Source organism: Canis lupus, chromosome 15 (assembly GCF_048164855.1).
Source record: "Canis lupus baileyi chromosome 15, mCanLup2.hap1, whole genome shotgun sequence".
Taxonomy (NCBI): domain Eukaryota; kingdom Metazoa; phylum Chordata; class Mammalia; order Carnivora; family Canidae; genus Canis; species Canis lupus.
The window spans coordinates 48,721,172-48,748,263 of NC_132852.1; the positions used below are offsets into that span (position 1 = coordinate 48,721,172).

Here is a 27,092-nt window from a genome sequence, read left to right on the forward strand (position 1 = left end):
CAGGCTCCTTGCCTGGGGTGGGGGCAGTGGCTTGATTCCAGTACTAGGAGATCATGACCTGAGCCAAGGTTGATGCCTAACTAAACCACCCAGGTGCCCCCCACCCCCCAAACTAACTCTTAACTACAGAGAACAAATGAGGGCTGCTGAAGGGCAGTGGGGTGGGGGATGGGTTAAATGGGTGATGGGTATGGAGCAGGGCACAGGTTGTGATGAGCACTGGGCGTTGTATGTAAGTGAGGAATCACCAAATCTTACACCTAAAATTAATATTACTTTGTATGTTAACTAACTGCAAGTTATATAAAAAACTTGGAAGAAAAAAAAAAATAAATCCCTGGGACGGTTAGCTCACTCAAGAACAGAAGAGAGGATATTTGGTCTAGTTCTAATTCAGGAGGACACTGTATTTGGGTGGTACAGTGGTGGAGGATCCAACAAAGGAAAGGGGGAGCCAACGACGCAGGAAGAAAACCGGAAAGAATGCAGACACAGCAGCACTGGGGTTTGGGATAGAGGAGGGCAGAGGGGAAGATCCCGCAGGGTCAGATGCTCTGAAGGCGGAGAAGCGCTGTTCCAGCGGCTTGATGGAGAGGAAATCTCCGCGGGAGGCATCCCAAGAGGAACTGGGAAGTGACTGAGTCCGCAGCGAAGCCAGGCAACTTTTCAGAGGACTCTCGATGCCTCAGAGGGAGTGGGCCGTGGCCAGATGTGCCTTTGAGGCCTAGACAGGGGTCTAGGTGGTTAGGGCGGCTGATGCTGCAGGTGTTCGCATGTAGGTGGCAACGGAGAGGGAGAAACTGCAGGTGAAGCGCACAGGGCAGGGTCAGGCTCGCTACGTTTCCGCACCAGGCGGAGGCGCACCAGGCGGCGGCACCCCCGGCGGACGCCAGGCCTGCATCCCTCGGAAGCTCCGCGGCGCTCGGGCGATTCCTACGGGAACTACAGCTCCCGGCAGGCGGTGCGCTCGCCGGCCATTGCGCAGGCGCCGCCAGTCCCCTCCCAGTCCCCCTCCCGGCCGCCCCGGCCCCAGTTCCGCGTTGGAGCCGCGGACGCCTAGGGGGCGGCTTCCTCTTAAAGGAGAAACGGCGGCGGAGCGCGCGAGGTGGGCCCTCATCCTCCCGCCACTCTCCGGGCCTGCGCCGAGGAGGGGGAGGCGCAGGCGCAGTCGGGCCGAGGGCGGGTGGGGGCGCGCAGGTAAGACCCGGCGGGGGTGGACCGCGGCGGGCACTCCGGGGGCCCGGCCTGCGCTCAGTGGGCGTTAAGTGGGGCGGCCCGACGCGGGGTGGGAGCGCCCCCGCCCCGGCCACATTCACTCCGCCATGAAGAGCGCCCCCCAGACACCCCCCCCCCCCTCAGCAGTCCGGGCTGGAGGGGCCTGTGCCGTCTTCAAGGTGAAACTGTCACCTCCCCGTCGCCCAGCCCCCGTTGAAACTTGGCCGGAGCCTGGCGCCTCCCCAGGGCGCGGGGCCGGGCCGCTGGCTTCCCTCCCCCCCCGCACAGCGCTGCTCTGCGCGCCCAGTAACGCAAGCCGGGCGGTGCGGCCCCGGCGGCGGCTGCGGGGAGGACCTGGGCCGGCCGATCCGACCGCCGGGGGCCCTGAGGGCGCCCCGGGTCAGGCCGCCCGTGCGCGTGTCTCCTCCACCCGTAGGTCCTGGTGCCCATGGCTTCCTCCCCGGTGGACGCATCGCGCAGGCGGCAGGAGAAGCGGCGGCAGCTGGACGCGCGCCGCAGCAAGTGCCGCATTCGCCTGGGCGGCCACATGGAGCAGTGGTGCCTCCTCAAGGAGCGGCTGGGCTTCTCCCTGCACTCGCAGCTCGCGAAGTTCCTGTTGGACCGGTTAGGAGCCGGGCCGGGCCGGGCCGGGCCGGGGCTGCGCGGGAGGGCGCCCGGGGTGCGACGCCCAGTCCCCTACGTGGTCGGTGCCGGCCGCCAGCTCGTCACCGCCCGCAGATTTCTCATTTCAGCAGAACAGCCTGTGTGACTTGGGGCCTCTCTGGGTCCTGTCCCCCCGCTGTTGGTTTCCAGCGAATAGGGGCCCTAGGGTCTGGTCCCTTCAAAGTGTGGGAGTGCAGAGAGCTGAGGCCAGCTGGCCCGGATCCCTCCCTAAACTGCCTCTCTTCCCCCTCCCCCTGGCAGGTACACTTCTTCACGCTGTGTGCTCTGTGCAGGTGGGTAGGGAGTAGCTAGAGGTCCGGGGCCAGGAGCCAGGGAGGGCGGAGGGGCAACAGGGAACCCCCTCTGGAGGGAACTGGATCAGAGGGGACCCTGAGCCGGTTGGGGAAAGGTGGGGAGTTGGGGAGCCCAAGGTAGTTTGATGGGAGCAGGCTGTGGAAGAGAGCAATGTCTAGGGACCTTGGGGGGTTCTGGGCTCTAAAGGATGATAAACTAAGGTAGGGACTGGCTTTGCCCAGGGAGGGTGTGGTCCCAGCGTGAGAGTAGGAGGCTTGCCAACTCGCCCTGACTGTTGCCTTCACCACTTCAGGTCCTGAGCCTTTGCCCCCCAAGGGTCTGCAGTATCTGGTGCTCCTGTCGCATGCCCACAGCCGGGAATGCAGCCTGGTGCCTGGGCTCCGAGGCCCCGGGGGCCAAGATGGGGGGCTTGTGTGGGAGTGCTCTGCAGGCCACACCTTCTCCTGGGGCCCGTCTTCAGGCCTCACATCTCCAGAGGAGCCTAAGCCAGCTTCCTGTCCAAATACTGCCCGGAGAAGCTGGTGCCCAGAGGCCAGGAATGGTCAGGAACCTGCAGGTAGGCCGGGGGGTGGGGGTGGGGGGGTGGGCAGGAAGAGCTGTGAATGTGCAGCGGTCTGGTGCCTGCGGTCTGGCGCCTGCCTTTGGCCCAGGGCACGATCCTGGAGACCCAGGATTGAATCCCACGTCCGCTCCCGGTGCATGGAGCCTGCTTCTCCCTCTGCCTGTGTCTCTGCCTCTCTCTCTCCCTGTGTGACTATCATAAATAAATAAAAATTAAAAAAAAAAAAAAAAAAAAGGAAGAGCTGTGAAGAAAACGGAGGGAAAATGGTTCCCATCTCTGTAGCTTAGAACCCCCTTTGTTAAAAATTATCCTTTCTTAATGGAAAAACAAGGAAATATATCCCCAAATATATTTTTAGGTATAAAAAGCAAAATACAGAATGAGACGTATGTTGTGTTACCATTGGTGGAAAAACCAGGGGAGGAAGAATATATATATATGTACTTACGAATGTATCAAATACGTCTGGAAGGGCATGAGGGAAACCCGGTTCTCTGTGGGAAGAACTAGGTGAAGAGGGGGTAGTATTGGTAAGGAGACTTTTCCAAGCGTACCTTTTTATACTTTTACCTTTTGAACCATGTGATTGTATCATCTCCAGAGTAAAACACCCCTTCCTGCTGTACCCTCCTCAATCCCAGGAGACCTTAAAAGTACACCTGTCCTCATTCCTCCAGCCCAGAGATCCTTCCCCTTTGACCCTACCTGTACCAACAGGTTTGGCATCTGAGCACGATGAGAGGACTCAGGAGGCCAGGTTGCCCAGGTGAGGTTTGGGGGGAAGGGAAAGGAGAGACTTGGGTGAACAGTGCAGGCGAGGGAGTGGGAGCCTGAGGCTTGCCTTCCTTGGTCCAGCAGGGAAGTAGGACCCTTACTGGAGACCTTCCCAACCCCAGGAGAAGAGGGGGAGGAGGAAGATGAGGATGAAGAGGAAATGCTCAGTGATGCCAGCCCATGGACCTACAGCTCCTCCCCAGATGAGCAAGTTGGGGTTGTGGGAGGATGTTGAAGTGAGCAGGAGGGAGGGAGTAGCTGGCCAAGGACCCCAAACCTTGCAGACTTGAGGGAAAGGCTTTTTGGTGGGGAAGGTGGAAAGAACTGGAGGCTTTGAATCAGGAAAATCAGGGTTGAAGTTCGGCTCTAGAGGAGAACGAAAGCTGAAAACAGATGTGAATAGAGATCCTAGGGTAGGGTAGGGTGGTTCCAAGTTGGGGATCTTTGCAGTTTAGGGGCGGGTGTTGGGTTGAAGGCTAGCTGAGAGCCCAGGGAGATAATGCTCTTCTCTTCTCTTTTCAGCAGTGATCCAGATGCCCCCAGACTATTACCTTCCCCTGTCACCCATGCACTTAAGGAGGGAGAGACACCCCCACCCCCAGAAGCTCCCCTCAATCCTCTTGCTGTACTGTCCTCATCAACATCATCATTGGGTTCTGGAGCTCTTCTGCCTACGGAAGTTGGGGTACAGCCAGACATCAGAGGGACCCCTCAAGCAGCCCAGCAGACTGAGCCCTTGGCCAGGTAACCTGATGGCTGAGACAGAGGGCAGGGGCATCCTGGGACGTGGCCCTCCCTCGAGGCCCTTTGCTCCCTCTTTGCTGCCCATAGCCCTGAGAGTCAGGCCCAGTCTGCTCTGACCTTGGCCTGGGAGGAGGACACGGCACAGATTGGCCCCAAGAGAATTAGGTAGGACTGGGGGGAGGGGGGCGTCTTTGGGGACGGGACTGAGAGGAGGGGGCTGAGGAGAGCCTGTGGGAGTCCTTAAGCTCTCCCATCGTCCTTTCCCAGGAAAGCTGCCAAAAGAGAGCTGCTGCCTTGTGACTTTCCTGGCTGTGGAAGGATCTTCTCCAACCGGCAGTACCTGAATGTGAGGACATGAGGGACACACATTGGGTCCTTTGTGATCTCAGAGGTGTATGAGGACGGCTTAAGGAGATGCTGAGGTGAAGGAGAAGCTGAAGCAAAGAAGCTTGGAGTGTGGGTAGATTTGGAGATAGGAAGAGAAGTGTTAGGGTGGACCTGCAGAGCTTACCTACAGTTAATAATCCCTCAACCAGAAACTGGTAGGTAAAAGCAGAAAACCAAGCCTCAAGCACATAGCTGCTGCCCACCATTGCTGGTTGCATGGGTCCTCCAGGCCATCTGCCTTCAAGGGGAAGGCAGATAACCATGGCATTCCTCAGGCTCTTGAAGTGCTAGCAACTGTTCTAAGCACTTGCTGTGGGTCAAGTCTTTTGATCCCTAGGGAGTAGGTAGGTGCTGATCCTGTTCCTCCCGCAGAATGGCACACAAAGGCTAAGTAATGGCCCAGGCTCCTTAGTGTGTGGTAGTGCTGGGGCTGCTGAGTCCACACTCAGCTACTTGGCGCTGCTGGCTGGGGTGGGTGGTTCTAGTGTTGGGGGTTGGTAGGTGCAGCCTAACTGCCAGCGAGATTTGAGGCACATAGAGGGGTGGCCTACAGCCCCCACCCTATCCAGAGCCCTCCCCAACCATGTCCTACAGTTGAGGGAGAGTCCAGACCAGAGGGATGGTGACACGAGGGTAGATGGGATTTGGGAGAGGGAATGGGCAGGTGCCCAGTGGCAGGAAAGCTCTGGGATGAGAAGTTTAGCAAGGCTAGTCAAACACATTAGAGCCTGTTAATGAAGAAGACTGAAGCAGCCTCGAGCAGTGGCTTAACTATAGGAAACTGGGACTATAGAAAAGGGGAAAGCCCATGCAGTTTACTGAGCCAGGATGTAAAGTTAGGTTGGACAGGGAATTATTTCCCAGACATACTCATGGAGTTAAGTACAGATTACCTCTACAGGTATTTCAGGTTGAAAGCATGCCCATGTGTGTGTTTCCAAAGCAGATTTAGGAAAACATCATATAAGACATGCCCACAATGAGCTATTGATAAAGTAGGCAATCTGGGCAGTACTGTTTTTTATTGATGTTGTTGTTATTATTATTGTTATTATTATTATTATTTAAGGTTATTTGTTTATTCATGAGAGAGGCAGAGACACAGGAGAGGGAGCAGGTGCCCTGCGGGGTGCTCCATGCGGAACTTGATCCCAGAACCCCAGAATCACGACCTGAGCCGAAGGCAGACACTCAACCACTGAGCCACCCAGGCATCCCTGTACATCGATGTTAAAGAGGATAGCCATACCTTCCCCAGATTGTGTTCTCATCCCAGTAGACAGCAGCTCCATGGTTAGGGAACCAAGACAGTCACCAGAATGGCACTTGGTTCAAGGGCTGGGCATTGCTAAGGAAAGTTGTGACAAAAATGTGAGATAATGCAAGTCCAGGACAGAAGACGATGAGGGCACAGTGTGGTGTCAGGATGGGATGGGTGCTGGCATTCAGAGGAGGACTGGCCAGGATGATGTGAGCTGGTGGTGCTAGAACTGTTGGTAGAGCTGGGACAGAGAAGCCTGCCTGCTGGACCAGGTCTGGCGGTCTCCCTGAGACCACCTGTTTCATTTCCCAGCACCACAAGAAGTACCAGCACATCCATCAAAAGTCCTTTTCCTGCCCAGAGCCAGCCTGTGGGAAGTCCTTCAACTTTAAGAAACACCTAAAGGAACATGTTAAACTGCATAGTGGTGAGTGGCGGAAATGCCTCCTCATTTCCCTCCTGTGGGTCCTGTCACCTCCCCTGTGCATCCCTTCACCTCCCCTTTGGGTCCCATTACCTATCCCCGAGGGACCCTTCACCTCTCCCAAGGGTCCCTTCATCTCCCCTGTGGGGCACGTCATCTCCTCCTGAGGGGCCCATCACCCGCCCTGAGGGGCCCATCACTTCCCCTGAGGGTCCCTTCATCTCCCCTGTGGGACCCATCATCTCCTATCTGCAGGTCCCATCATACCCCTCTGTAGAATCACTCTCACACTCGTTCTCTGTGTGTTGAGCACCTGCCTGCTTGAGACTGTTCTAGGTGCTGAGATACAAAAGTGAACGAAGAGGGCAATCCTTAGGATGCCCACTCTAGTGATAACAGGGGAACAAAGGGATCTGAAAGCTCAGAAGAGAGGAGAGCATGAGGGAGGAGTCTCTCTTGTAGAAAGGGAAGGTGCTTTGAGCAAAGACTGAAGTGGAGGGAGGATTGGAGGCTTGTCCATGTCTGTGGGCAGCACTGGGAAGGCCTTCACCTGGCATCTGCATGGCATGTTCCAAGAATGGAGAGGAGGCCAGGAAGTTGGAGAGGAAGGAAAAGAGATCAGATAGGCGGTTGGGGCCTCTTCGACTACCATCAGCATGGCTTGACTTCCGGCCAGATGAGCTGGGCAGCTCAGGGACAGAACTGCCTTTACAGGGAGCAGAGTGACTGCCATGTGGACAAATGGGACTGTAGGAATGTGCTGTGATAGCCTTGACGTGCTGGTACAGTTGAGTTGGTGAGAAGTGGCTGGAGGCTGCTGTGAGGACAGAGTGGCCACAGGTGGGTGGGCAGGAGGGCATCTGGGCTGACTTGAAGGATTCCAGCCTCGGCAACTGGGCAGAGGTGATGTGATTTCCTGAAGGTGAGGGAAAGGCAGGCTTTGGGAAGGTGACATTTTATTTATTCACGTTCCAGAAGATGTGAATCTAGAGTTCAGAGATGTTGGGGAAGAAAAAACTGTGTTCATCACAAGCATGCCGTGGTATTTGGAGCTGCAGGTGGAATGTACCCACGTGGCATGAGTGTAGGTAGAGAAGCATTCTGCGGCTCCTGGGGTGGGGGGTAGTGCCGGTGCTACAGGACTGAGTATAATGAGGATGGGCCGCTGGACTAGATGACAGGGTGGCGGGAGACAAGGGAGGACAGCCAGAATGGAATGAGCTAAAGAAGTAGAGATAGTGAGGATGGGCCACTCTCTGGGGTGTTATGACGACAGGTAGAGAAATGGGAGCTTAGCTGGAAGGCTGTGAGCTTGGGGGTACAAAGATGGGAATGACCCCCCCCCCCCCCCCCCCGAGAAAAGGCTTACTGATGTCTAGGTGGCATGGGGAACCTCTGGTCAGGGAGAAGCAGAGTTATGCAGCAGAGCAAGGAGTGTTCACATACATGGCACAGAGGTTGACTGATGGATCAGGTTGGGGGAAGATATGGTTATTCTCTTGGCTTCTCTCTTCTTGCTGACTTGAAAAATGAGATCACTGCTGAATGAGCTAGCACAGAGAAGACTCCTCTAAGAGTGGGAGAGGGAACCGACCAAGAAAGTGCAGAAGCATATCGTTGGGGATGAAAAGGAGAGGCTGGGGGCTGGGCAAACAGATGGTGGGCTGTGTTTCTGCTCCCCTTAGCACACCTGTGCATTCCTAGAGCGGGCCAAGAGTTGTGTTAATCCTGAGTGGGATTTTAACCAAACAGGTCCAATTGTCCAGGGAGAGAGTGGTCAGTGATTTCATAGTGTGAGTGAAGGCAGGCTACAAAGACGCCCTGGAAAGGGATCTGGGTGAGGAGGGTGGAGGGGCACAGGGATGGGTGGTGGGCTGCTGGACTGGCAGCGGGAAGTCACAGGAAGTCCAGTGATGGGACGTGACCTGGGAATGGTGGCTGAGAAGGATGGGAGACCAGGAACAGAAATGTGGAGTGCTGGACATGTAGAAAACAAAACAGTAGCACAAGTAATGGGGGAGGAGAGGGCCTGGAGCCAGAGATTTGTGGAGTGTGCTGGAGAAACGGGGAAGAAGGCTGCAGGTGGACACGTGTGGTGTGACAGTGGGGGATCCAAGTGGTGGTGAGGCAGAGGTCTAAAGGATGTCACAAGAAGCAGGGATATTCCTGTGGAGCCTGCCCTGAGACCTGGGGAGAAAAAACCACAGGCCTGTGAGAGCTCCTGGAGAAGCGCAAAGGGCAGGTGCTTAGTGCTGGTAGGGAAAAAGGAGCAGGATGGCAGCTGACAGCCACAGGGCGCTGTTGGGCTGGGAGGATAAGCAGGTTGCTTGGGGGCAGTCGTCCTGTAAGGGTTGGCAGGTGGGCTGGGTTGAGGAAGGGCCGTGGCTTGGGGATGGATGCTGGGGTGACCCCTGTGAACCCGCAGACACCCGGGACTACATCTGTGAGTTCTGTGCCCGGTCTTTCCGCACCAGCAGCAACCTCGTCATCCACCGGCGCATCCACACTGGAGAGAAACCCCTGCAGTGAGTGTGGGGGAGTATGGGTGGGAAGGTAGGGCTGCCAGGGGTGCCAGCAAGACACTGGGAAGCTAAAGGCAGGAAGAACCCTTGGGGAAGTTAAGATGGGCTGAAGCCCTGTCCTTCCCTCCACTGTCCCTGGCTCAGGTGTGAGATCTGCGGGTTCACCTGCCGCCAGAAGGCCTCCCTGAACTGGCACCGGCGCAAGCATGCAGAGACTGCTGCCACTCTGCGCTTCCCCTGTGAGTTCTGTGGCAAGCGATTCGAGAAGCCGGACAGCGTTGCAGCTCACTGTAGCAAAAGCCATCCAGCCTTGTTACCAGCCCTACAAGAGTCACCTGGCCCACTGGAGCCCTGTCCCAGCATCTCTGCCTCTGTGACCCTGAGGTCTGGTGACAAGTCCAGGCCTTCGGGTTCCTCAGACTCTGACTGTACTCCCTCAGCAGTGAGCATCCCTGGGCTCTGAGGAGCCAGACCCCAGGGACTGGAGAGAAGTGCCAGGGAGTGCAGGGTGGGGGCAAAGAAACCAGCCAGGCTACTTTAGTCTTCCTAAAGGACAGAATAAACCCTTATTTTACATGGACACGTGTGGGCAGAGTATTTTGGCACCTGCAATGCAGGAATCCTGATTCCTTTAGAAGCAGGCTGCTAGAATATGCCTGAGTACACCATCAGTTGGGCCCTGTTCCTCTCTGCAGGCCCCCACCTCAAGGAGCCAGCTGTCTTTCCCAATTTGCTTTGGCATTTTGCAGTTCTTTTCTGTGGGGTATCATCATACATACCCATTCTTGCACTCAAGCAGGGCAGGCTGGGACACTAGAGAGGAATGAAGGTATGTGAGCAGGAATGGAGGTATGTGAGCCTAAGCCATATTCGTACACTGCGTTATCTGGGAGAACCAAATGTGTATGCCTGAGTAGTCTTGACTTTACACGCAAAATCAAGGGGGCTGTACGTGCAAGATCACTGAGCTACCTTGAATACCTTAGGATCACTCCTAAGTGTGCCAAGACAGCGGCCTCAGCTTTGATAAAGGAGGATCTTGGCATCTGGAACCCAAACAATCTTTATTTCTCCAGCCATAAGCAAAAAAAAAAAAAAAAAAAAAAAATCGCTGGTCAATTCAGACTTTCTGCACTGTTGGCTCCATGTAGCTCAGTTCCCCATGGCTCCAAGTTTGATTTGGAAAGCCCACTCTGAAAGCTCCACTTGGCAATACTCTGCTTTATGGACCCCATGGGGTCTCAGTTCAGGTCCCAAAGTTAATGTCCCTAGCTGCAGAATATTGCCCGGAGAGGCACTCTGATCTGGACACCGTGATCATGTCTGACCCATGGGGCAGGTGGGTACTTTGCTGAGGGCTCCTGTCTACTGTCATGGTAGGTAGGCTTTCTCCCACAGGCTGCATACTTCTGGCATGAGATCTTTCACTGAAATGAGCGATCCCATCATCTGCCTACAAATCCCATCCCTCAGAGCCCAGGGAGAAAGCGGCAAAGAGACTGTCAAGTAGAACCAAGAGGCAAGATGACCACAAGGTGGGTGGGCTGTCGCTGTAGCCACATCTGTGGTCACTACCTGAAGAGGTAGGACGACAAAAGTCCCCAGGAAGAAGAGCGAGAGGAGGCCCAGGCTGGAAAAAGGGGCTGGGACAAGAGAAGATCCAGCACAGGTGGGAAGAGAAGAAAGAAACATCTGAGGGCACAGTGGCGGCAGCCGGCTTCTACGGGCCCTGGCTCTCTTCCCAAGCTCCCTGCATCCACAGCTGGGGGGGGGGGGGGGGGGAGCAGGAAGGATGTGGGCAGGAAGAGCTGGCAAGGCAAAGAGCGGGGGTACTGTGGCAGGGTTACCAGCGGGGGCGTGGGAAGGCCGCGGGCAGCCACGGTGACCTCGCGCGGACCTCCGCCTGCCGGGTGCCCCACTATCGCTGTGCCAGTGCTTCAGTCCCTGCCCAGCCGCCTCCCAAGACGCTTCTCAGCAGGTGTCCCTCAACTAGGACACCAGAGGCCAGGCTTTTCCTGCTCTGCCTGCCTGGCGAAGAGGACTGCGGCTGCTGCGGTGGCTTGGGTGGCAGCGCCGGCGGCTTGTGCCCGAGCGTGGGCCCGCTGGTGCTGGGACAGCGAACGGCTGTGGCTGAAACACTTGCCACACTCGGCGCACTCGGCCGGCCGCTCACCCAGGTGGGTCTTGCGGTGCAGTGCCAGCTTGGAGCCCACGCTGAAGGCCTTGCCGCACTCGGGGCACTTGTGGGGCTTGTGGCCGGCGTGGTTGCGCCGATGCACGTTGAGGTTGGACACGCATGTGAATCGTCTGCCGCACAGCTCACAACGGTAGGGCCTCTCGCCCGTGTGCGTGCGCCGGTGCTTGGTGAGGTCGGAGCGGTCGCTGAAGCGGCGGCCGCACTCGGCACACGGGAAGGGCCTCTCGCCCGTGTGGATGCGCTGGTGCACCGCGAGGTCGGAGCGCTGCCCAAAGCCCTTGCCGCACGTGGGGCACGCGTGCGGCCGCTCTCCCTGGTGGCTGCGCTGGTGGCGCACCAGGGTGGAGCTTTCGCTGAAGCGGCGCCCGCAGTCCCCGCACGCGAACGGCTTCTCCCCAGTGTGCGTCCGCTGGTGGCGCACCAGCGTGGCGCTCTCCTGGAAGCCCTTTCCGCACTCGGGGCACGCGAAGGGCCTCTCCCCCGAGTGCGTGTGCAGGTGCCGCGCTAGTGTGGAGCTCTTGCCGAAGCTCTTCCCGCACACACCGCACTGGTGCGTGGCCGGCGCGGGCGGAGGCCCTGCGGACTCGCTGGGGCTCGGGGCCGCGCGGCCGCGGCTCCGTGGCTCCGTGTGGCTGCCGAAGGCCCGTGGGCCCTGCGCGCCGCGGAGGGGCGGGGGGCCGGGCACGGCGGGCAGGGCCCACGGGTGCGCCCGCGCCTGGTGGGACCGCAGCGCGCTCTGCCGGAAGGCGCGGGCGCACAGGGGACAGCGGCGCGGCCGCTCGGGGGGGTGCCGGCGGCGCCGGTGCAGCAGCAGAGCCGGGCGGTGTGGGAAGCGGCGGCCGCAGGCGCGGCAAGCGCGGGAGCTGCGCCGCCGGTGCGCGCCCTGGTGCAGGTCGAGGCGGCCGCTGTGGCGGAAGCTCTGGCCGCACTCACCGCAGACGTAGAGTGTCTGGCCTGCGTGGGCGCGCCGGTGGGCGCGCAGGTCGGCCGCCGAGGCACAGCGCTCGCCGCAGTCGAGGCAGCGGTAGCAGCCGTCGCCGCCGTGGGCGCGCTCGTGGCGCAGCAACACCGAGCTGTAGCGGAAGCTCTTGCCGCACCCACTGCACATGTAGGGCCTTCCTGCCGCCGCCGCCTCTGATCCCGCGAGCATGGCGAGGTCTGGGCCGGGGCGCCCTCGGGATGCAGGCTGGGGCCAGGCTGGCCGGGAAAGGTGCCTCTCCCACTCCGGGGTCCACCTCCTCCAACTGCGTGTTACTCGGTTTTCTGAAAGCCTGCAAAGGGGGTGGCAGAGGGAGGAACGGGAGGCCTGGGAAGCTGGCTGGCAGACACCAGGTTCCTTCTCTTGTGGGCAGGCTCTGCAGCTTTTTCTCGGGTGGGCTGCAGCCAGCTTCACCCTTCACTCAGAGCCCTACAGGGAGAAAGTCGCTGTCAGCCACAGTAACAGCTGCAACAGCTACACCTTGGGGAATGGAGAGACCCCAGGGTCCCTGTCTCTTGTAACTTACTTGGCCAGGCCGTCTCCGGATTGCATTCTCCGAGAGGAGACAAAGCCATAGGACTCCTAGAATATGGGGAGGGGGGCACTCATGCAACCAGGAAGGGCAAGAGGGATTCAGAGAGAGAGGGAGGGGATGAGGAATAGCCAGCCTGTTTTGTGTCAGTAGATCGGAGGTCGCGGCCTGGAGATGCACTAGGAAACACCAATGGGGGAGGGGCAATGAGAAGGCCCTTGGGGGATCCCTGGGTGGCGCAGCGGTTTGGCGCCTGCCTTTGGCCCAAGGCGCGATCCTGGAGACCCGGGATCGAATCCCACATCAGGCTCCCGGTGCATGGAGCCTGCTTCTCCCTCTGCCTGTGTCTCTGCCCCCCCCCCCTCTGACTACCATAAATATTAAAAAAAAAATTAAAAAAAAAAAAAAAAAAGAAGGCCCTTGGGCCTACATGATAGCAACACTTTCCTCTGTGATTCTGGTTTCCTAAGTCCCCAGTGTGAACCCAGCCAGGCCTGGGCTGGAAGGACAAGGAGGGTACCTGTGCAGAAGCAGCAGTCTGGGCAAAAGTCTCAGAGAGGACTGGGGCCCGGGTAAGGGATGGTTATCTGAGAAACCCCAAAGTACTGCACCTTTGCTTTGGACAGCACCTGATAAATAAGCACTCCACGTCAAAGTTCCCTGGCTTTGCCTTGAGAAAGCAACTCAGGACTCAGGAAAGAGGCAGAAAGGAACATGAATCATCCACAAAGAACAATATTGAAAGTTAATGGCATTATCCTAGGAGCGCTTTTCCCATCTTCAGGAAACATGGGGAGAAGGAAGGAGCATTCCTTCCTAATTCTCAGGTCATCCCAGTTGTTTATAAACATTCTCCAGTCTTTTTTCAATGCCCAGCAATCGGAGAATCCAGACTAGCAGAGAAGCTCCATTATGGAGACGGACTCTGATCTGCTGCCCTGTTTATCTCTGATGTTATCCCTATAGCTTTCTGACAGGTTGGTCCAGGTAGCTGTCTGGGGGCAGGCTCAGCCTTTCTGTACAGAACCTCCCGCAGGCCCCATCACTGACTGTTCTCCTTGAGGCCCATGGGTTGGTCCCAGCTAAATTCAGTGAAGATTAGGTATAGCTTCTATAAAATATATATATAGGCTGTGTCACTCAACAGGTCAGGGAGAGGAAGCAAACAAAATGGTCAGCATTTTCTTATTGGCAGATAGAAACATCCTAAATACTCAGCTCTGCTTAAAACACCCCATAAATGGGATCCATTGAAAAAAGCCTTGAAAGCCACAAACCTCAGCTCTGCAGTTTCTGCTCCCTCCACGATGGGCAGGAGTGGCCACTACAGGATGTTCTCTTCTCATGCCTTTGTAACAGGATGTTCTGTACACTGCAGAGATGAAGTAAGAGGGACAACATGAATTTACATTGAGCAAAGGGGACAGAGGCAGGGAGAGATAGAAGAGGGGAGTATTTCCTGGAGGGAAAAGGGTATTGCCTTAAAGGACATTTTCAAATATAAAAAACTAAAGAATATCATGAATCACCCCCTCACCTAAGCATCTACCTACATTTTGTTATTGTTTCATCTGTCACACTCCTCCTTTCCCACACTCCCTCTCTTTTTTTTTTTTTTTTGGTCTGCAGTGTTTTAAATCCTAGACACCTTATTCACAGATACGAGATTAAGCAAAAGCTACAAGCAGGGGAACGAGTCCCTCTGCAGACCCAAAAGCAGTCTTTAAAGGGAGCCCATCCTTCCAGAGGGAACTTTCGGCCCAGACACTGATTCTAGACTGTCAGTTCAAAAGAGTGGTTGCCCTCCTGTGAATAAAACCTTCCCTCAGGATTCAAGTGTTTGATCCAAATGCTAAAGAGAGCAATGTGCATACTAGTGAGGGCTCCACATCACTTGGGGGTCTCCAGGGACCATGGAGACCTCTCAAGCCAAGTTTCTGGGAAACCACCCTCTGTCTCCCAGGGCACATGCCCAAGGAAGATAAGACAAATGCACAAACAAAAACATGCCTACAAAAATGGCATTTACACAAAGATACAATTTCCCCCCATTACAAATGTTAGGGAAGACAGACCCTGATCTAGGGGCAGATTTGGTAACTGAGTGCCAGAGTACAGCCCTCAGGTCTCTCTTGTGTACCTCACTCCATGATGTAGTTTGCCCTGGAAGCAAAAGGGTCTGTGAATGGGAGGAAATCTGAAAGAAAAAACAAACAAACAAAAAAAAAAAAAAAAAAAAAATATATATATATATATATATATATATATATATTATGGTACAAAAAAATTCTAGACTATCCTAGACACTTTCCCAACTGAGAGTCTTCAAGCTGTTATATATTCATTTTAAGTAAAAAAGTAAGTACAGAAGGAAACAATAAGTACCAGGGCTTGGAAAGAGGGAAGAAGGTAATTATGAGTGAGTTGGTAAAAAGTCCTAATAGTTCAATACTTTAAAATATTTTAGAAAAAATATAATATTTTAGTACTTTTCAAGCATTTAATACTTACAAATATTTGCAAATATTACATGTGTAATTAATAAACAGGTACTAAGATAAGCTAATGGAAAAATTAACATTCACAATTGATTAAAAATAAACTTCTGAATTTTATATATCACTTTATTTTTTTGGTTATTTCTTAATAGATGTTGCAGGTATTTCATGCCATATCTAACATATTACAGATTAGAGATGTGTTATAATTCATCCGGATTTAGTACATTATCTAACAATCTACTATGAGAACATCTTAGTTCTTTTCCTTCTGAGTTGTATCCTTCGGTTAATACAAAGATTTTCTTCTCTGGTTATCTGTTCTGCTGGGCCAATATTTCTGGGGCAGGATGAAGAGACAAGCGATCCTCCTTCTTGAAGCCAGAGCTGGGTAAAACTGGTACAGGAGTGGGGCTGAGGGCTGTCCCAGCTGTACTGTCCACTACAGAAGCCATGAGCCATATGTGACTGAGCGCTTGAAATGTGGCTGGTCCAAATTGAGATGTGCTGTAAGGATTACATACACTCCTGATTCCAAAGATTTAGTATGAAAAAAGAATGCAAACTACCTCGTGAATATTGTTTAATGTTGTATGTTGAAATGATAATATTTTGGATATATTGGGTTAAATGAAATGTATTAGTAAAATTAACTGCCTACTTTGGGACTGTTCCACTTCTAGTTCCACTTGTAAAGCCCCTTTCTCTCTTTATCCAGGGCTCTGCTACAGTCACCCCTCCTCACAGAAGCTCTGCTGAGCAACTCCATAACCCACAGCCCCATCCCCTTACTTTGCCTTTATTCTGAATAATCAATGAAAGTAACAAGAAAGTGATTCTCATACATCCTAGGAAGGTTTCAGCCCCTTTCCTAGGTAGGGAGGATGGAATCTAGAGCACCAGAATGGCTACTCCTTGCTTTCTCTTCTTCCATAACAGAAACAAGGTCCAGTACTTCAAAAGAAGTTGCCCCTTTCAGCTTCAGATTCAGTCCGACAAGTTTTCGGAAGTGCTGCTTCCCATCCCAAGTGCCCAAGCCTGATCATGATCCAGATACACTCTTTTGGAAGTTTTGCCTTCACAGAGCTTTTCCTGTGCACTGGAAAGTGTGAAGAAGATAGGGATCTTCGGCAGGGATAGAACATATATAGTAGGATAGTCTATTCCCTAGGTTCCTTTGACACTTGCCCAAAACTGCAACCCACAGAGGGCAAAGCATCGCAGAACTGGGATGCGGGAAGGTGTTTTACACCTTTTCTGGGCCTAGCAAGAAGTTGGGCACATGGATGGCACTCAGTGCTTTTAAAAAATACGTTAATTTGGAAATAATTCTTTCAAAAGTTAGGTTACAGGAGGAGGAGGCCTCTCTCCAGTCATCGTATCCTCCCTAGCCCTATCTGATACTGCACATACCGCAAGTAGTCTGCTTTGGTTTACTGAAATGGAACTGCCAACATCCATGAAAGAACCACAGAGGCAGTTCCTCCTTACTAGCTGTGTGACCTTGGACAGGGGACTTCAGGTGCCTGGGAAAACTCAGGAAAGGAAGCTATCCTAACGTTTCATATGAAAATAAGGTTTAGGAGCGCCTGGGCGGCTCAGTCGTTAAGCCTCTGCTTTCTGCTCAGGTCATGATCCCAGGGTCCTGGGATGGAGCCCCGCATCCGGCTCCCTGTTCAGCGGGAAGGCTGCTCCTCCCCTGCTTGTGCGCTATCGCCCCAGCGCTGTCTGTGTCAAATAAAATAAGAAAGAAAGAAGAAAGAAAGAAGAAAGGAAGAAAGGAAGAAAGGAAGAAAGAAAAGAAAGAAAAGAAAAGAGGAAAGGAAAGGAAAGGAAAGGAAAGGAAAGGAAAGGAGGTTAAAATAGGAGTTTTTAGGTTTTGCCCTGCTCAAGACAGTTCCTCTGAGGAGGGACCCTGAATACGAGTTCTGACTCCTACACCCGCCCCCCCCCGCCCCCCAGGCCAAGGATTCTAAACGTTCTGCAAGAGTTTTGAAGTCCTTCCCCGACCCCCAAGGAACCCTTCTCCGCACGGTTGGAGAGCGTGGGCATTCCGTAGCCGCAGGCCACACCCCGGGAGCTGTCGGAGCCAGCGTGGAAGCTGATTACTCAGTTTCAGGCTAGTCGGTGGGGACTTAACCCGCAAGTGCACAAAGCGGCTCACCGAAGGAGGAACGCCGCACCTGGGTAGGTCGCGGCGCAGCCAATCCCGGGCGCCTCGGTCTACTTTCGTCACGAGTTGCTAGGCGGGTTCTCCTTGGGCGAAACTTGCAGCCCGGGGTCCTCCCGCAGCTCCTCGCCCCAGGCGCCGGCCTACCCTGGGGGCTGGACAGGGCAGCAAAAACGTAGCGAGGAGCGGGGGCGCCGACGGAGCCTGGTGCTGACACTGCCCTCCGGATCCGCCTCGGCCTGGCCAGGTCCGCGTCGCCCGGCCGCCGGCCCCGAAGGTCACCGGGAGAGGCGGGCAAGGCCGGGCGGCCGCGGGCGCAGCAGACCAATGGCGCGTGCCGCACACCCGCCGTCACTCGTTGCCGGGGCCGCGCTCCCGACAGCGGCAGACGCCAGCCGCCCGTAGCGAGGGGACACGACGACAGTTGGGGGTCGCCGCCCCGCGCCAACCCTGCCCCCCCAGCCCCTTGGTCCCCTCACCGGTCGCCGACTGGCTCCTTGGACACCGCGCAGCCCCCACTCAGCCGGCTCGCCGCCCCCGCCTCCCGGATCGCGGGACTGGGGCGTCGGAGGAAGGCGCAGGCGGAGCGCGCGGCCGCCGAGTGGGGCAGCTGGGAGGCGCCTCGAGATAGGGAGTCCCGCGTCCCCGGCTGACCAGTCGTCGGCCTCCTGCGGGCGGCGTCACCGGTTGCAGGGACGTGTATCTAGAAGGCCTCAGAGCCCCCAGCCCCGGGCGGAATCCCAGCGAGGGGACGGGCCTAGCCCTGGGAGCCAAGCTCCGCCTCCCTCCCCGACAAGGCTCCGCCTTCTTCCCACGCTTAGCCAATCTCTGCCTTCCCTTCCGTCCGCCCGCCCCCCGGGCTGCTCCCGTCCAATCAGAGGAAGGGGCGCGCAGTGTGGTTCGGCAGGCGAGGAGTGCGGGTTCCCGGGCTGCTCTTGCCGCTGCTCGCGCCCCGGGTCCTCGCTCCTGCTGCCCCCCTCTACCCTGGGTATCGGGTTCCTGGCGTGGAGTAGCCGCGGGGTCCGCCCGACCAAATCGTCCCAGTGTAAGTTAGTGACTTTTCGTACCGCGAGGCCACACTCGGCACCCATTATCGCGCTTAATGCTCGCCACAGCCCTGCCAAGGAGGCTCCCACCAATTAATGACCCACCCAGGGGCGCACTGCCAGAGTGGAGGAGGGGAGGTCCTGCGCTGCTTTGCAGCCGCCTCTTCAACAACTGCTCGGCAGAGCTCCCCGTCCAAATGTCAAGGCTTCAGTGTCTTCCACTGCGAGATGCAAGTGCTGAGCGCTGCTTTCCGGAGATACGGTTGGTACCCTACTGATCATCTGGAACAGACTCCACAGGATGGCTCTCGGGATCATTCTTCACCTGCTCTAATCTTCCTTCCGAGGACACTTAGCACTGCCATGCTGCTACCTATCGAGAGCGTCTGTCCCTCTGCTCAGGAGTCCCCTAAATCACCGTCCATTCAAACTCCTCAAGTCCTACCCCGTGACTCAGCATGGAATGCTCCTCTGCTTTCAACTCTAACTTAAAAAAAAAAAAAAAAAGTTTAGTCAGGTGCCATTTCCACCAATCTATGCTGGAATGCAGCTTTCCACCCTCACTGTGGAACCCTCTACACGTGGTGCAGTCAGAGGATGGCTGTCACCTCTGCAGTTAAAGGACAGGGCTTGTCTTACTCATAAGCCATGCCTGAAGCCTGAGCACCACACATCACAGGTGCTCAATGAGTGTTTGCTGGTCCACCTGTGAATATGATGTAAGGAGTTCAGGGGTGGCAGCAGCAGGCAAGGAACCAAAAAACGGACCCAGGATGCAGGCCTGGGGTGATGATGGCCTGAACCAGGAAGGGATGGATTTGGAGAAGTAGAAAAGGAAAACATGCTTGTAAAGTTCCATATACAGATAAGGTAATGCTATGCAGGATCATTCCAAAGCCCTTCAGGCCTGAAGAATGGATTAATTAGGACATCTCTGGACTCACTGTTCAGCATTGATATGTGACACGTAGGCCAATTCCAGAGGAGTGATTAGGATACTGATAAATACATTATATAATTGAAAGGGCTGGGAAACATGTTCATGATGACTGTACACAAAATTTGACAGACTGTCATGTGAAAGAGGTCTGGATTAGACAACTTTTTTTCTTTAAGATTTTATTTGAGAGAGAGCATGAGCACGAGTGTGGGGGAGGGGCAGAAGGAGAGGGAGAAGTAGACTCCCTAAGTGGGGCTCCCTATGTGGAGGCTCCATCCCAGGACCCTAGGATCATGTCCTAAGCTGAAGGCACTTAACTGACTGAGCCACCCAGGTGCCCTGACAACTTTTTTTTTTTTTTAAGATTTTATTTATTTATGAGAGAGAGAGAGAGAGAGAGAGAGGGGCACAAAGACACAGGCAGAGGGAGAAGCAGGCTCCATGCAGGGAGCCCAATGTGGGACTCGATCCCAGGACTCCAGGATCACGCCCTGGGCTGAAGGCAGGCGCTAAACTGCTGAGCTACACAGGGATCCCAACTTTTTTTTTTTTTTTTAAATTTTTTTTTATTTATTTATGATAGGCACACAGTGAAAGAGAGAGAGGCAGAGACACAGGCAGAGGGAGAAGCAGGCTCCATGCACCGGGAGCCCGATGTGGGATTCGATCCCGGGTCTCCAGGATCGTGCCCTGGGCCAAAGGCAGGCGCCAAACCGCTGCGCCACCCAGGGATCCCCCAACTTTTTTTTTTAAACAACTTTCTTTTGTGTGGCTATGGAGGAAAGAACTCAATGGAGAGAAAATGCAGGGAGGTGGATTTTTGTTCCCTGTGGGAGTCATTACAGAGGGGGATAATAATTGGAGCATGAATACTGAGCTTAGTGAAATAAAGAAGGTCAAGATGAAGTTATGTGCGTATTTGTCAGTTTGAAAATATTTGATCTAGATGGTTGCCTTTCACTACAAATCTCCATCATTAAATGACAACTCCCAGTATGGTCTTGTAAATATTCAAGATATTTATGGAGGATCTACTATATGCCAAGTAATCTTCCAGTCATTGGGGGATACATCTCTGAAGTGCCAGATGAATCTCCCTAAAGTAAGCTCTGAGTGTGTCATCCTACCACTCAAAAACTGTTAAATTCTATATTACCCATCAAATGAAGTCTACTCTTCTAGTGTAACATCAAGATCTTTTCCCTCCTGTTCCAACCTGTCTTTTTAGCCTGTTCTCTTCAAGCCTCCACTAAACAAGATCACTGCTCACCTACCTACATTTCTCTCAGCCTGGAATATACTCTTACTCCTCCACCTTTCTTTATCTGCCAAAGTTCTGCTTATCCTTCACAACTCTCTTTAAATGCCAATCCACTTCAAAGTGAAAAACATATTTCTGGGGATCCCTGGATGGCTTAGCGGTTTGGCGTCTTCCTTTGGCCCAGGGCGTGATCCTGGAGTCCTGGGGTCGAGTCCCACATCGGGCTCCTTGCATGGAGCCTGCTTCTGCCTTCTGCCTCTCTCTCTCTCTCTCTTTCTGCCTCTCATGAATAAGTGAATAAAATCTTAAAGAAAAAAGAAAAACATATTTCCTTTCTGACCACTAGAATTGTTCATCTAGAAATTCTGTAAGTATTTATCTGAAAATGTGTTGCCTTTCAGGCCACAAGACATATGAATACCTTCTGTATTTAATATCATTTACCATATACTTCAAAACTGTGTCTGTGTCTCATCTCCCCTACTAAACCGTAAGCTTAAGGGCATTCTTACTGAATGCACTTTCCAAATGCTTGCTTATGTTCAAGGAAGTGAGTTGTTGAGTATTAGAGACAAAACAGAAACGGAGTCTTTGAGGAGTGTTGTGGGAAGACAGACCTCCATAGACTATACCTTCCCACGATATATCAGGTGTAAAGTGGTATAAAGCTAGAACAGGAAGAGTGGGACAATTCTGCTATAGGTCATCAGAAAATTTCATAGATTAAACATGTAGCCAAGATTTTGTATCAGGATGGTGATGACAATTATTTCCATGTCCTGGGAGCTTTCTGCCAAGGTAGAGATACTGGGATTTGGTTGGGCAGAGAGATGGGATAAGCACGAAAGTAGTTTCCATACTCTTGCTCTAGACTGAGGACAAAATATTAGTATATGCAGATCAGAATTCTCTGGAGGATGCTGAGTGGGGCAGGACAGGAGTTCTAGAAAATGGAGATGTTGAGAAAGGAAACTCAAAGAAATTTGGTTAATTTGAAGAATCTCTCTCTTCCACACATGTCTTTTTTTTTTTTTTTAAGATTTTACTTTTTATTCATGAAACAAAGAGAGAGAGAGGCAGACACACAGGAAGAGGGAGAAGTAGGCTTCCTGCAGGGTGCCGGATGTGGGACACGATCCCAGGACCAGGATCATGCCCTGAGCTGAAGGCAGATGCTCAACCGCTGAGCCACCCAGGGGTCCCTCCCTTCCATGAATCTTTATTGAGGACACACTGAGTTTCACCTGCCTAGGCAGGTGAAATGTGCCCATAGCATGCCCTTACAGTGTGGTTAGAAGAATCTATGCCACAGTCAAGAGTTTAGGCTTCTGTCACTGGGCAGGGGAGGAGCCATGGGGCATCAGGTTTTTTAAAAACTTGGAAGTTAGGCGATCCCTGGGTGGCTCAGCGGTTTGGCGCCTGCCTTTGGCCCAGGGCGGATCCTGGAGTCCAGGGATTGAGCTCCCGGCATGGAGCCTGCTTCTCCCTCCTCCTTGTCTCTGCCTCTTTCTCTCTCTCTCTCTCTCTCTCTCTCTCTCTCATAAATAAATAAATACATCTTTTAAAAAAAAGACTAGGAAGTTAGAGGTGAAAAGGTGAAGCTATGAGAGTGGATGACATTTCCCAAAGAGGCTGTGGGTGGGTAAGAAGGGAACTAAAGGTAGAACCCTGGAGCCCTAGCCTCTAAAAGGAGGCAGCTGTAGAAGGGGCAATCAGTAAGGACTTTTAGAAAAGTGACTGCTGGGCAGTCCCAGTGGCTCAGCGGTTTAGCGCTGCCTGCAGCCCGGGGTGTGATCCTGGAGTCCCCGGATTGAGTCCCGCATTGGGCTCTGTGTCTCTATGAATAAAATCCAAAAAAAAAAAAAAAAAAAAAAAAAGGGACAATCAAGACAGGGTGAGTTTTTTTGTTTTTGTTTTTGTTTTTTTTTTTTAAGATTTATTTATCTATTTTAGAGGCACACATAGACACATAGAAGGAAAGAGAGAATCCCAAGCAGACTCTGCCCTGAGCACAGAGCCTGACACGGTACTTGATCCCAGGACCCCAAGATCAGACCTGAGCTGAAACCAAGGGTCAGACAAAACTGACTGAGCCACCCATGAGCCTCTAGACAGGGTGAGGTTTTGGATCCCATGTGAGAAAACGGTGGTCCATGCCTAATGCTTGCATAAGCCCCGTAATGTCATAACAATGTCAGTCCATTGAGTTTGACCAGAGGGCACTCTTAGTGGTTTAAAAGGAGAGATAGGGACAGAAAAGGGGAGTAAAAGTACTGAATATTTATTCATTGTGGGCATGTGGAATACAGTACATGCTTTACATTGCAGCTGAGAGGTGAATGAAAGGTAAATAAACAGAGTTAAGGGTATAGACCACTATTTCAATCCCTTGTTTGAAATGTGATCCTGATCAAATGAAATTTGGAAAGCTTGCTGTTACAGTGATATAAAGCCTGAGAACAGTTTCAATTTCATTTTGTTCCTGTATTACTAAATACAATTAAGTATTCCAATTTCAGTCCCATTTACAATAAAAACATTGGCCTCTAGAACATGATAGCTTCTTTTGCTTCTCAAATAACGCCACAGATGTCAACTGGCAGTTTTCCAATAGTGGAAAGAACCAAGTACAGTAAAGTGAAATCTAACAATCTAGAATGAGAACAGAAAGAACAGACAACCTAATAAAATTCTGAATTGCAGATTTTATTGTTTTAAGAATGAGGGTTTTTATTAATTTCAAGTTGCAAGCATATTGTAAAGTCAGGTCAAAATGGTTTTCAGGAAATAATAGCTTACAAATTACATCAATAACAAATTAATTTTAATGACATGACATAGAGTATTTTTTTTTGACATAGAGTATTAAATGTCCTTTCATTATTTTCCTTCAAATTTTTATTTAAATTCCAGTTAACATATAATATTGGTTTCAGGAGAATTTAGTGATTTATCATTTGCATATAACACCCAGTGCCTGTCATAACAAGTGTTCTCCTCTAGGATTTTGATGTTTCCTCATGTAGGTCTTTCATCCATTTAGGATTTATTTTTGTGTATGGTATAAGAAAGTGGTCCAGTTTTCCCAAAACCATTTGTTTAAGAGATTGTCTTTTTTTGCATTTGATATTCTTTCCTGCTTTTTTTTTTTTAAGTTCTGATTTATTTATTCATGAGAGAAACACACACAGAGAGAGAGGCAGAGACATAGTCTGAGAGAGAAGCAGGCTCCATGAAGGGAACCCAATGTGGGACTCTATCCTGGGACTCCAGGATCATGCCCTGAGCCGAAGGCAGAGGCTCAACTGCTGAGCCACCCAGGTGTCCCTTTCCTGCTTTGTTGAAGATTAGTTGACCGTATGGTTGTGGGTCCATTTCAGGGTTTTCTGTTCTGTTCCACTGACCTACGTGTTGTGGTGCCTACACCCTACTATCCTGATGACTACAGCTTTATAATACAGCTTGAAGTCTGGAATGATCTTGCATTCACCTTTGCTTTCCTTTTTCAAGATTGTTTTGGTATTCAGGGTCTTTCGTGGTCCTCTACAAATTTTAGGATTGTTTCTTCTAGCTCAGTGAAAAATGTTGATGGTATTTTGAGAGGGATTGCATTAAATGTGTAGTTTGCTTTTGGGTAGTATTCATTTTTTGTCTTAATTTAAAGAGCATGCTTAGAGGGAAGCAAGTCATAGGAGAGTCTTAACTATAGAGAACAAACTGAAGGTTTGGAGGAGAGGTGGGCTGGGGATGGGTATTAAGGAAGGCACTTGTGTTGATCACTGAGTGTTTATATGTAAGTAATGAATCACTAAATTCTGCTCCTGAAACCAGTATTACATCATATTTTAATTAATTAGAATTTATTTTTAAAAATAACTTATTTATTTATTCATGAGAGACACAGAGAGAGACAGAGACATAGGCAGAGGAAGAAGCAGGCTCCCCACAAGAAGCCTGATCCTGGGCAGCCCCAGTGGCTCAGCGGTTTAGAGCTGCCTTCGGCCCAGGGCAGGATCTTGGAGACCCAGGATTGAATCCCACGTCAGGCTCCCTGCATGGAGCCTGCTTCTCCCTCTGCCTATCTCTACGTTCTCAAGAATAAATAAATAAAAAATCTTAAAAAAAAAAAAAGCCTGATCCCTTGGATCTGGACTTGGATCAAGTCCTGGCTTGATCCTGGCTCAACTGTTGAGCCATCCAGGCATCTCACTAATTAGAATTTAAATACAATTTTAATTAATTTCTATTTCTATTAATTAATTTTTAATAGAAAATTATTGGAGGTTGTGCAGCTTTAAGTGTGCAGCCAACTTCAAAGTCTCAGGCACTGATTCAATCAGAGACTGCTACTTATTTTTACATTTATGCAGGTAAACTAATTGTAAAAGCTCTAGTAAACTAGATACAGATAAACCGGATAAACTTGGTGTAACACAAAACTGGAATATTAGTTGAGAGGATAAAAATCAACTTTATTTAAAAAAGAAGCTCTTTGGGATCCCTGAGCCTGCCTTTGGCTCAGGGCGCGATCCTGGAGACCCGGGATCGAATCCCACATCGGGCTCCCGGTGCATGGAGCCTGTTTCTCCCTCTGCCTGTGTCTCTGCCTCTCTCTCTCTCTCTCTCTGTGTGTGACTATCATGAATAAATAAATTAAAAAAAAAAGAAGCTCTTTGGCTGAATACTTACCATTTACATCAACATGGATAGAACTGGAGGGTATGATGAGTTGTGAAAAAAGTCAATCAGAGAAAGACAATTATCATATAGTTTCATTAATATGTGGAATATAAGAAACAGCATAGAGGAGCATAGGGGAAGTGAGAGAAATTGAATGGGAAGTCATTAGAGAGGGAGAAAAACCATGAGAGACTCTTAACTCTAGGAAACAAACAGGGTTGCTGGAGGGATGGGGAAGGGGGAATGAGGTAACTGCGTGAGGGGCATTAAGGAGGGCACATGATGAGATGAGCACTGGGTGTTATACACAACTGATAAATTATTGAACACTACATCTGAAACTAATGATGTACTATATGTTTGCTAATTGAATTTAAATTAAAAAACACAAGCTTTTTCCTATTCTTTAATGATGTTTAAGTCCTTAATGGTGAAATTTCTTAGTCTTCTTTTCCTCCACCACTCGAAATTTCTTAGTCCTAATGCTAGCTTTTTTTAAAGTTATGTCAGACAGATGAAAAAAATGCTCAACATCACACTAGGCATCAGGGAAATACAAATCAAAACCACAATGAGATACCACCTCACACTAGTCAGAATGGCTAAAATTAGCAACTCAGGAAACAGCAGATGTTGGCAAGGATGTGGAGAAAGGAGAAGCTCTCTTACACTCTTGGTGGGAATGCAAGCTGGCACAGCCACTCTGGAAAACGGTATGGAGATTCCTCAGGAAGTTAAAAATAGAACTACTCTATGACAAAGCAATTGCAATTCTAGGTATTTATTCAAAGGATACAAAAAAATAGTGGTTCAAAGGGTCACATGCACCCCAATGTTTATAGCAGCAATGTCCTCTGTAGCTAAAACATGGGAAGATCCCAGATGTCCATCAACAGATGGATAAAGATGAAGTGGTGTATATATACAATGGAATATTACTCAGCCATCAAAAGAATGAAATCATGCCATTTGCAACAACATGGATAGAACTAGACGGTATTATACTATATGAAATCAGAGAAAGACAAATATCATATGATTTCATTCATATGTGGAATTTAAGAAACAAAACATGAACATTGGGAAGGGAAGGAAAAATAAAATAAGATGAAAATAGGGAGGCAAATCATAAGAGGCAGTAAACTTTAGGAAACAAACAAGGTTGCTGGAAGGCCATGTGTAGGGGGAAGGGATAATCAGGTGATGGGCATTAAGGAGGACACTTGATGTAATGAGGGTGTTATATAAAAATGTTGATCACTAAATTCTACTCCTAAAACTAACAATACAGTATATGTTAACAAAATTGAATTTAAATAAATTAAAAAAAAGAAATAAAAGTTCTACCAGATAAAAATTATGTTCAATGGGCAGCCCGGGTAGCTCAGTGGTTTAGCACTGCCTTCAGCCCAGGGTGTGGTCCTGGAGATGCAGGATGGAGTCCCAGGTCGGGCTCCCTTCATGGAGCCTGCTTCTCCCTCTTCCTGTGTCTTTGCCTCTCTCTCTCTCTCTCTCTGTGTCTCTCCTGGATTAATAAGTCAAATCTTTTTTTAAAAATTATGTTTGGGCAGCCCTGGTGGCTCAGCAGTTTAGAGCCGCCTACAGCCCAGGGCCTGATCCTGGAGACCGGGGATCAAATCCTATGTCAGGCTCCTTGCATGGAGCCTGCTTCTCCTTCTGCCTGTCTCTGCCTCTCTCTGTCTCTCTCCTCTCTGTGTATTCTCATGAATAAACAAATAAAATCTTAAAAAAAAATAAAAAATTTAAAAAAATAAAAATAAAAAATATGTTCAAAACTGACATGTAGGAATCACTGGTTCACAAAATATTTGGAAAATGAGCTTAAAATATGAGATATAACTTTTAGGGGAGAATTAAAGTAAAATACATGGTAAGAATAAAATCACTATGATTGAAATCAC

General features: G+C 51.2%; 2 protein-coding genes across 16 annotated transcripts; one reads left to right on the plus strand and one right to left on the minus strand.

Moving 5' to 3' along the window:
• Positions 1 to 1,186: 1,186 nt before the first annotated feature.
• Positions 1,187 to 9,447, plus strand: ZNF692 (zinc finger protein 692). Its single transcript, XM_072777246.1, is given in 13 exon segments — positions 1,187 to 1,394; positions 1,652 to 1,839; positions 2,140 to 2,171; positions 2,486 to 2,749; positions 3,473 to 3,521; positions 3,611 to 3,736; positions 4,052 to 4,273; positions 4,361 to 4,438; positions 4,541 to 4,619; positions 6,234 to 6,348; positions 8,771 to 8,870; positions 9,012 to 9,278; positions 9,280 to 9,447. Coding segments are annotated over 13 exon segments (1,626 nt in total). The 5' UTR covers positions 1,187 to 1,322; the 3' UTR covers positions 9,314 to 9,447.
• A 465-nt stretch (positions 9,448 to 9,912) lies between these two features.
• On the minus strand, positions 9,913 to 18,062 carry ZNF672 (zinc finger protein 672). Of its 15 annotated transcripts, XM_072777249.1 has the most exons (5): positions 17,238 to 17,712; positions 14,716 to 14,772; positions 13,853 to 13,947; positions 12,570 to 12,625; positions 9,913 to 12,472 (listed from the first exon to the last, which is right to left on the minus strand). In XM_072777249.1, the coding sequence occupies exon 5, from the start codon at positions 12,212 to 12,214 to the stop codon at positions 10,853 to 10,855; it is 1,362 nt and encodes a 453-aa protein (XP_072633350.1). In that variant the 5' UTR covers positions 12,215 to 12,472; positions 12,570 to 12,625; positions 13,853 to 13,947; positions 14,716 to 14,772; positions 17,238 to 17,712; the 3' UTR covers positions 9,913 to 10,852. The 15 variants fall into 15 exon arrangements, 14 of the variants coding, with proteins under 14 accessions (XP_072633350.1, XP_072633360.1, XP_072633359.1 ...); XM_072777259.1 differs by lacking the exons at positions 12,570 to 12,625; positions 17,238 to 17,712 and adding an exon at positions 17,723 to 18,062 and having other exon boundaries at positions 14,716 to 14,738; XM_072777258.1 differs by lacking the exon at positions 14,716 to 14,772 and having other exon boundaries at positions 17,238 to 18,062.
• Positions 18,063 to 27,092: the final 9,030 nt, after the last annotated feature.

Coding starts and splice junctions, on each gene's coding strand:
- ZNF672 (XM_072777260.1), bottom strand. CDS start 12,214: ATGCTCGCGGGATCAGAGGCGGCGGCGGCAGGAAGGCCCTACATGTGC.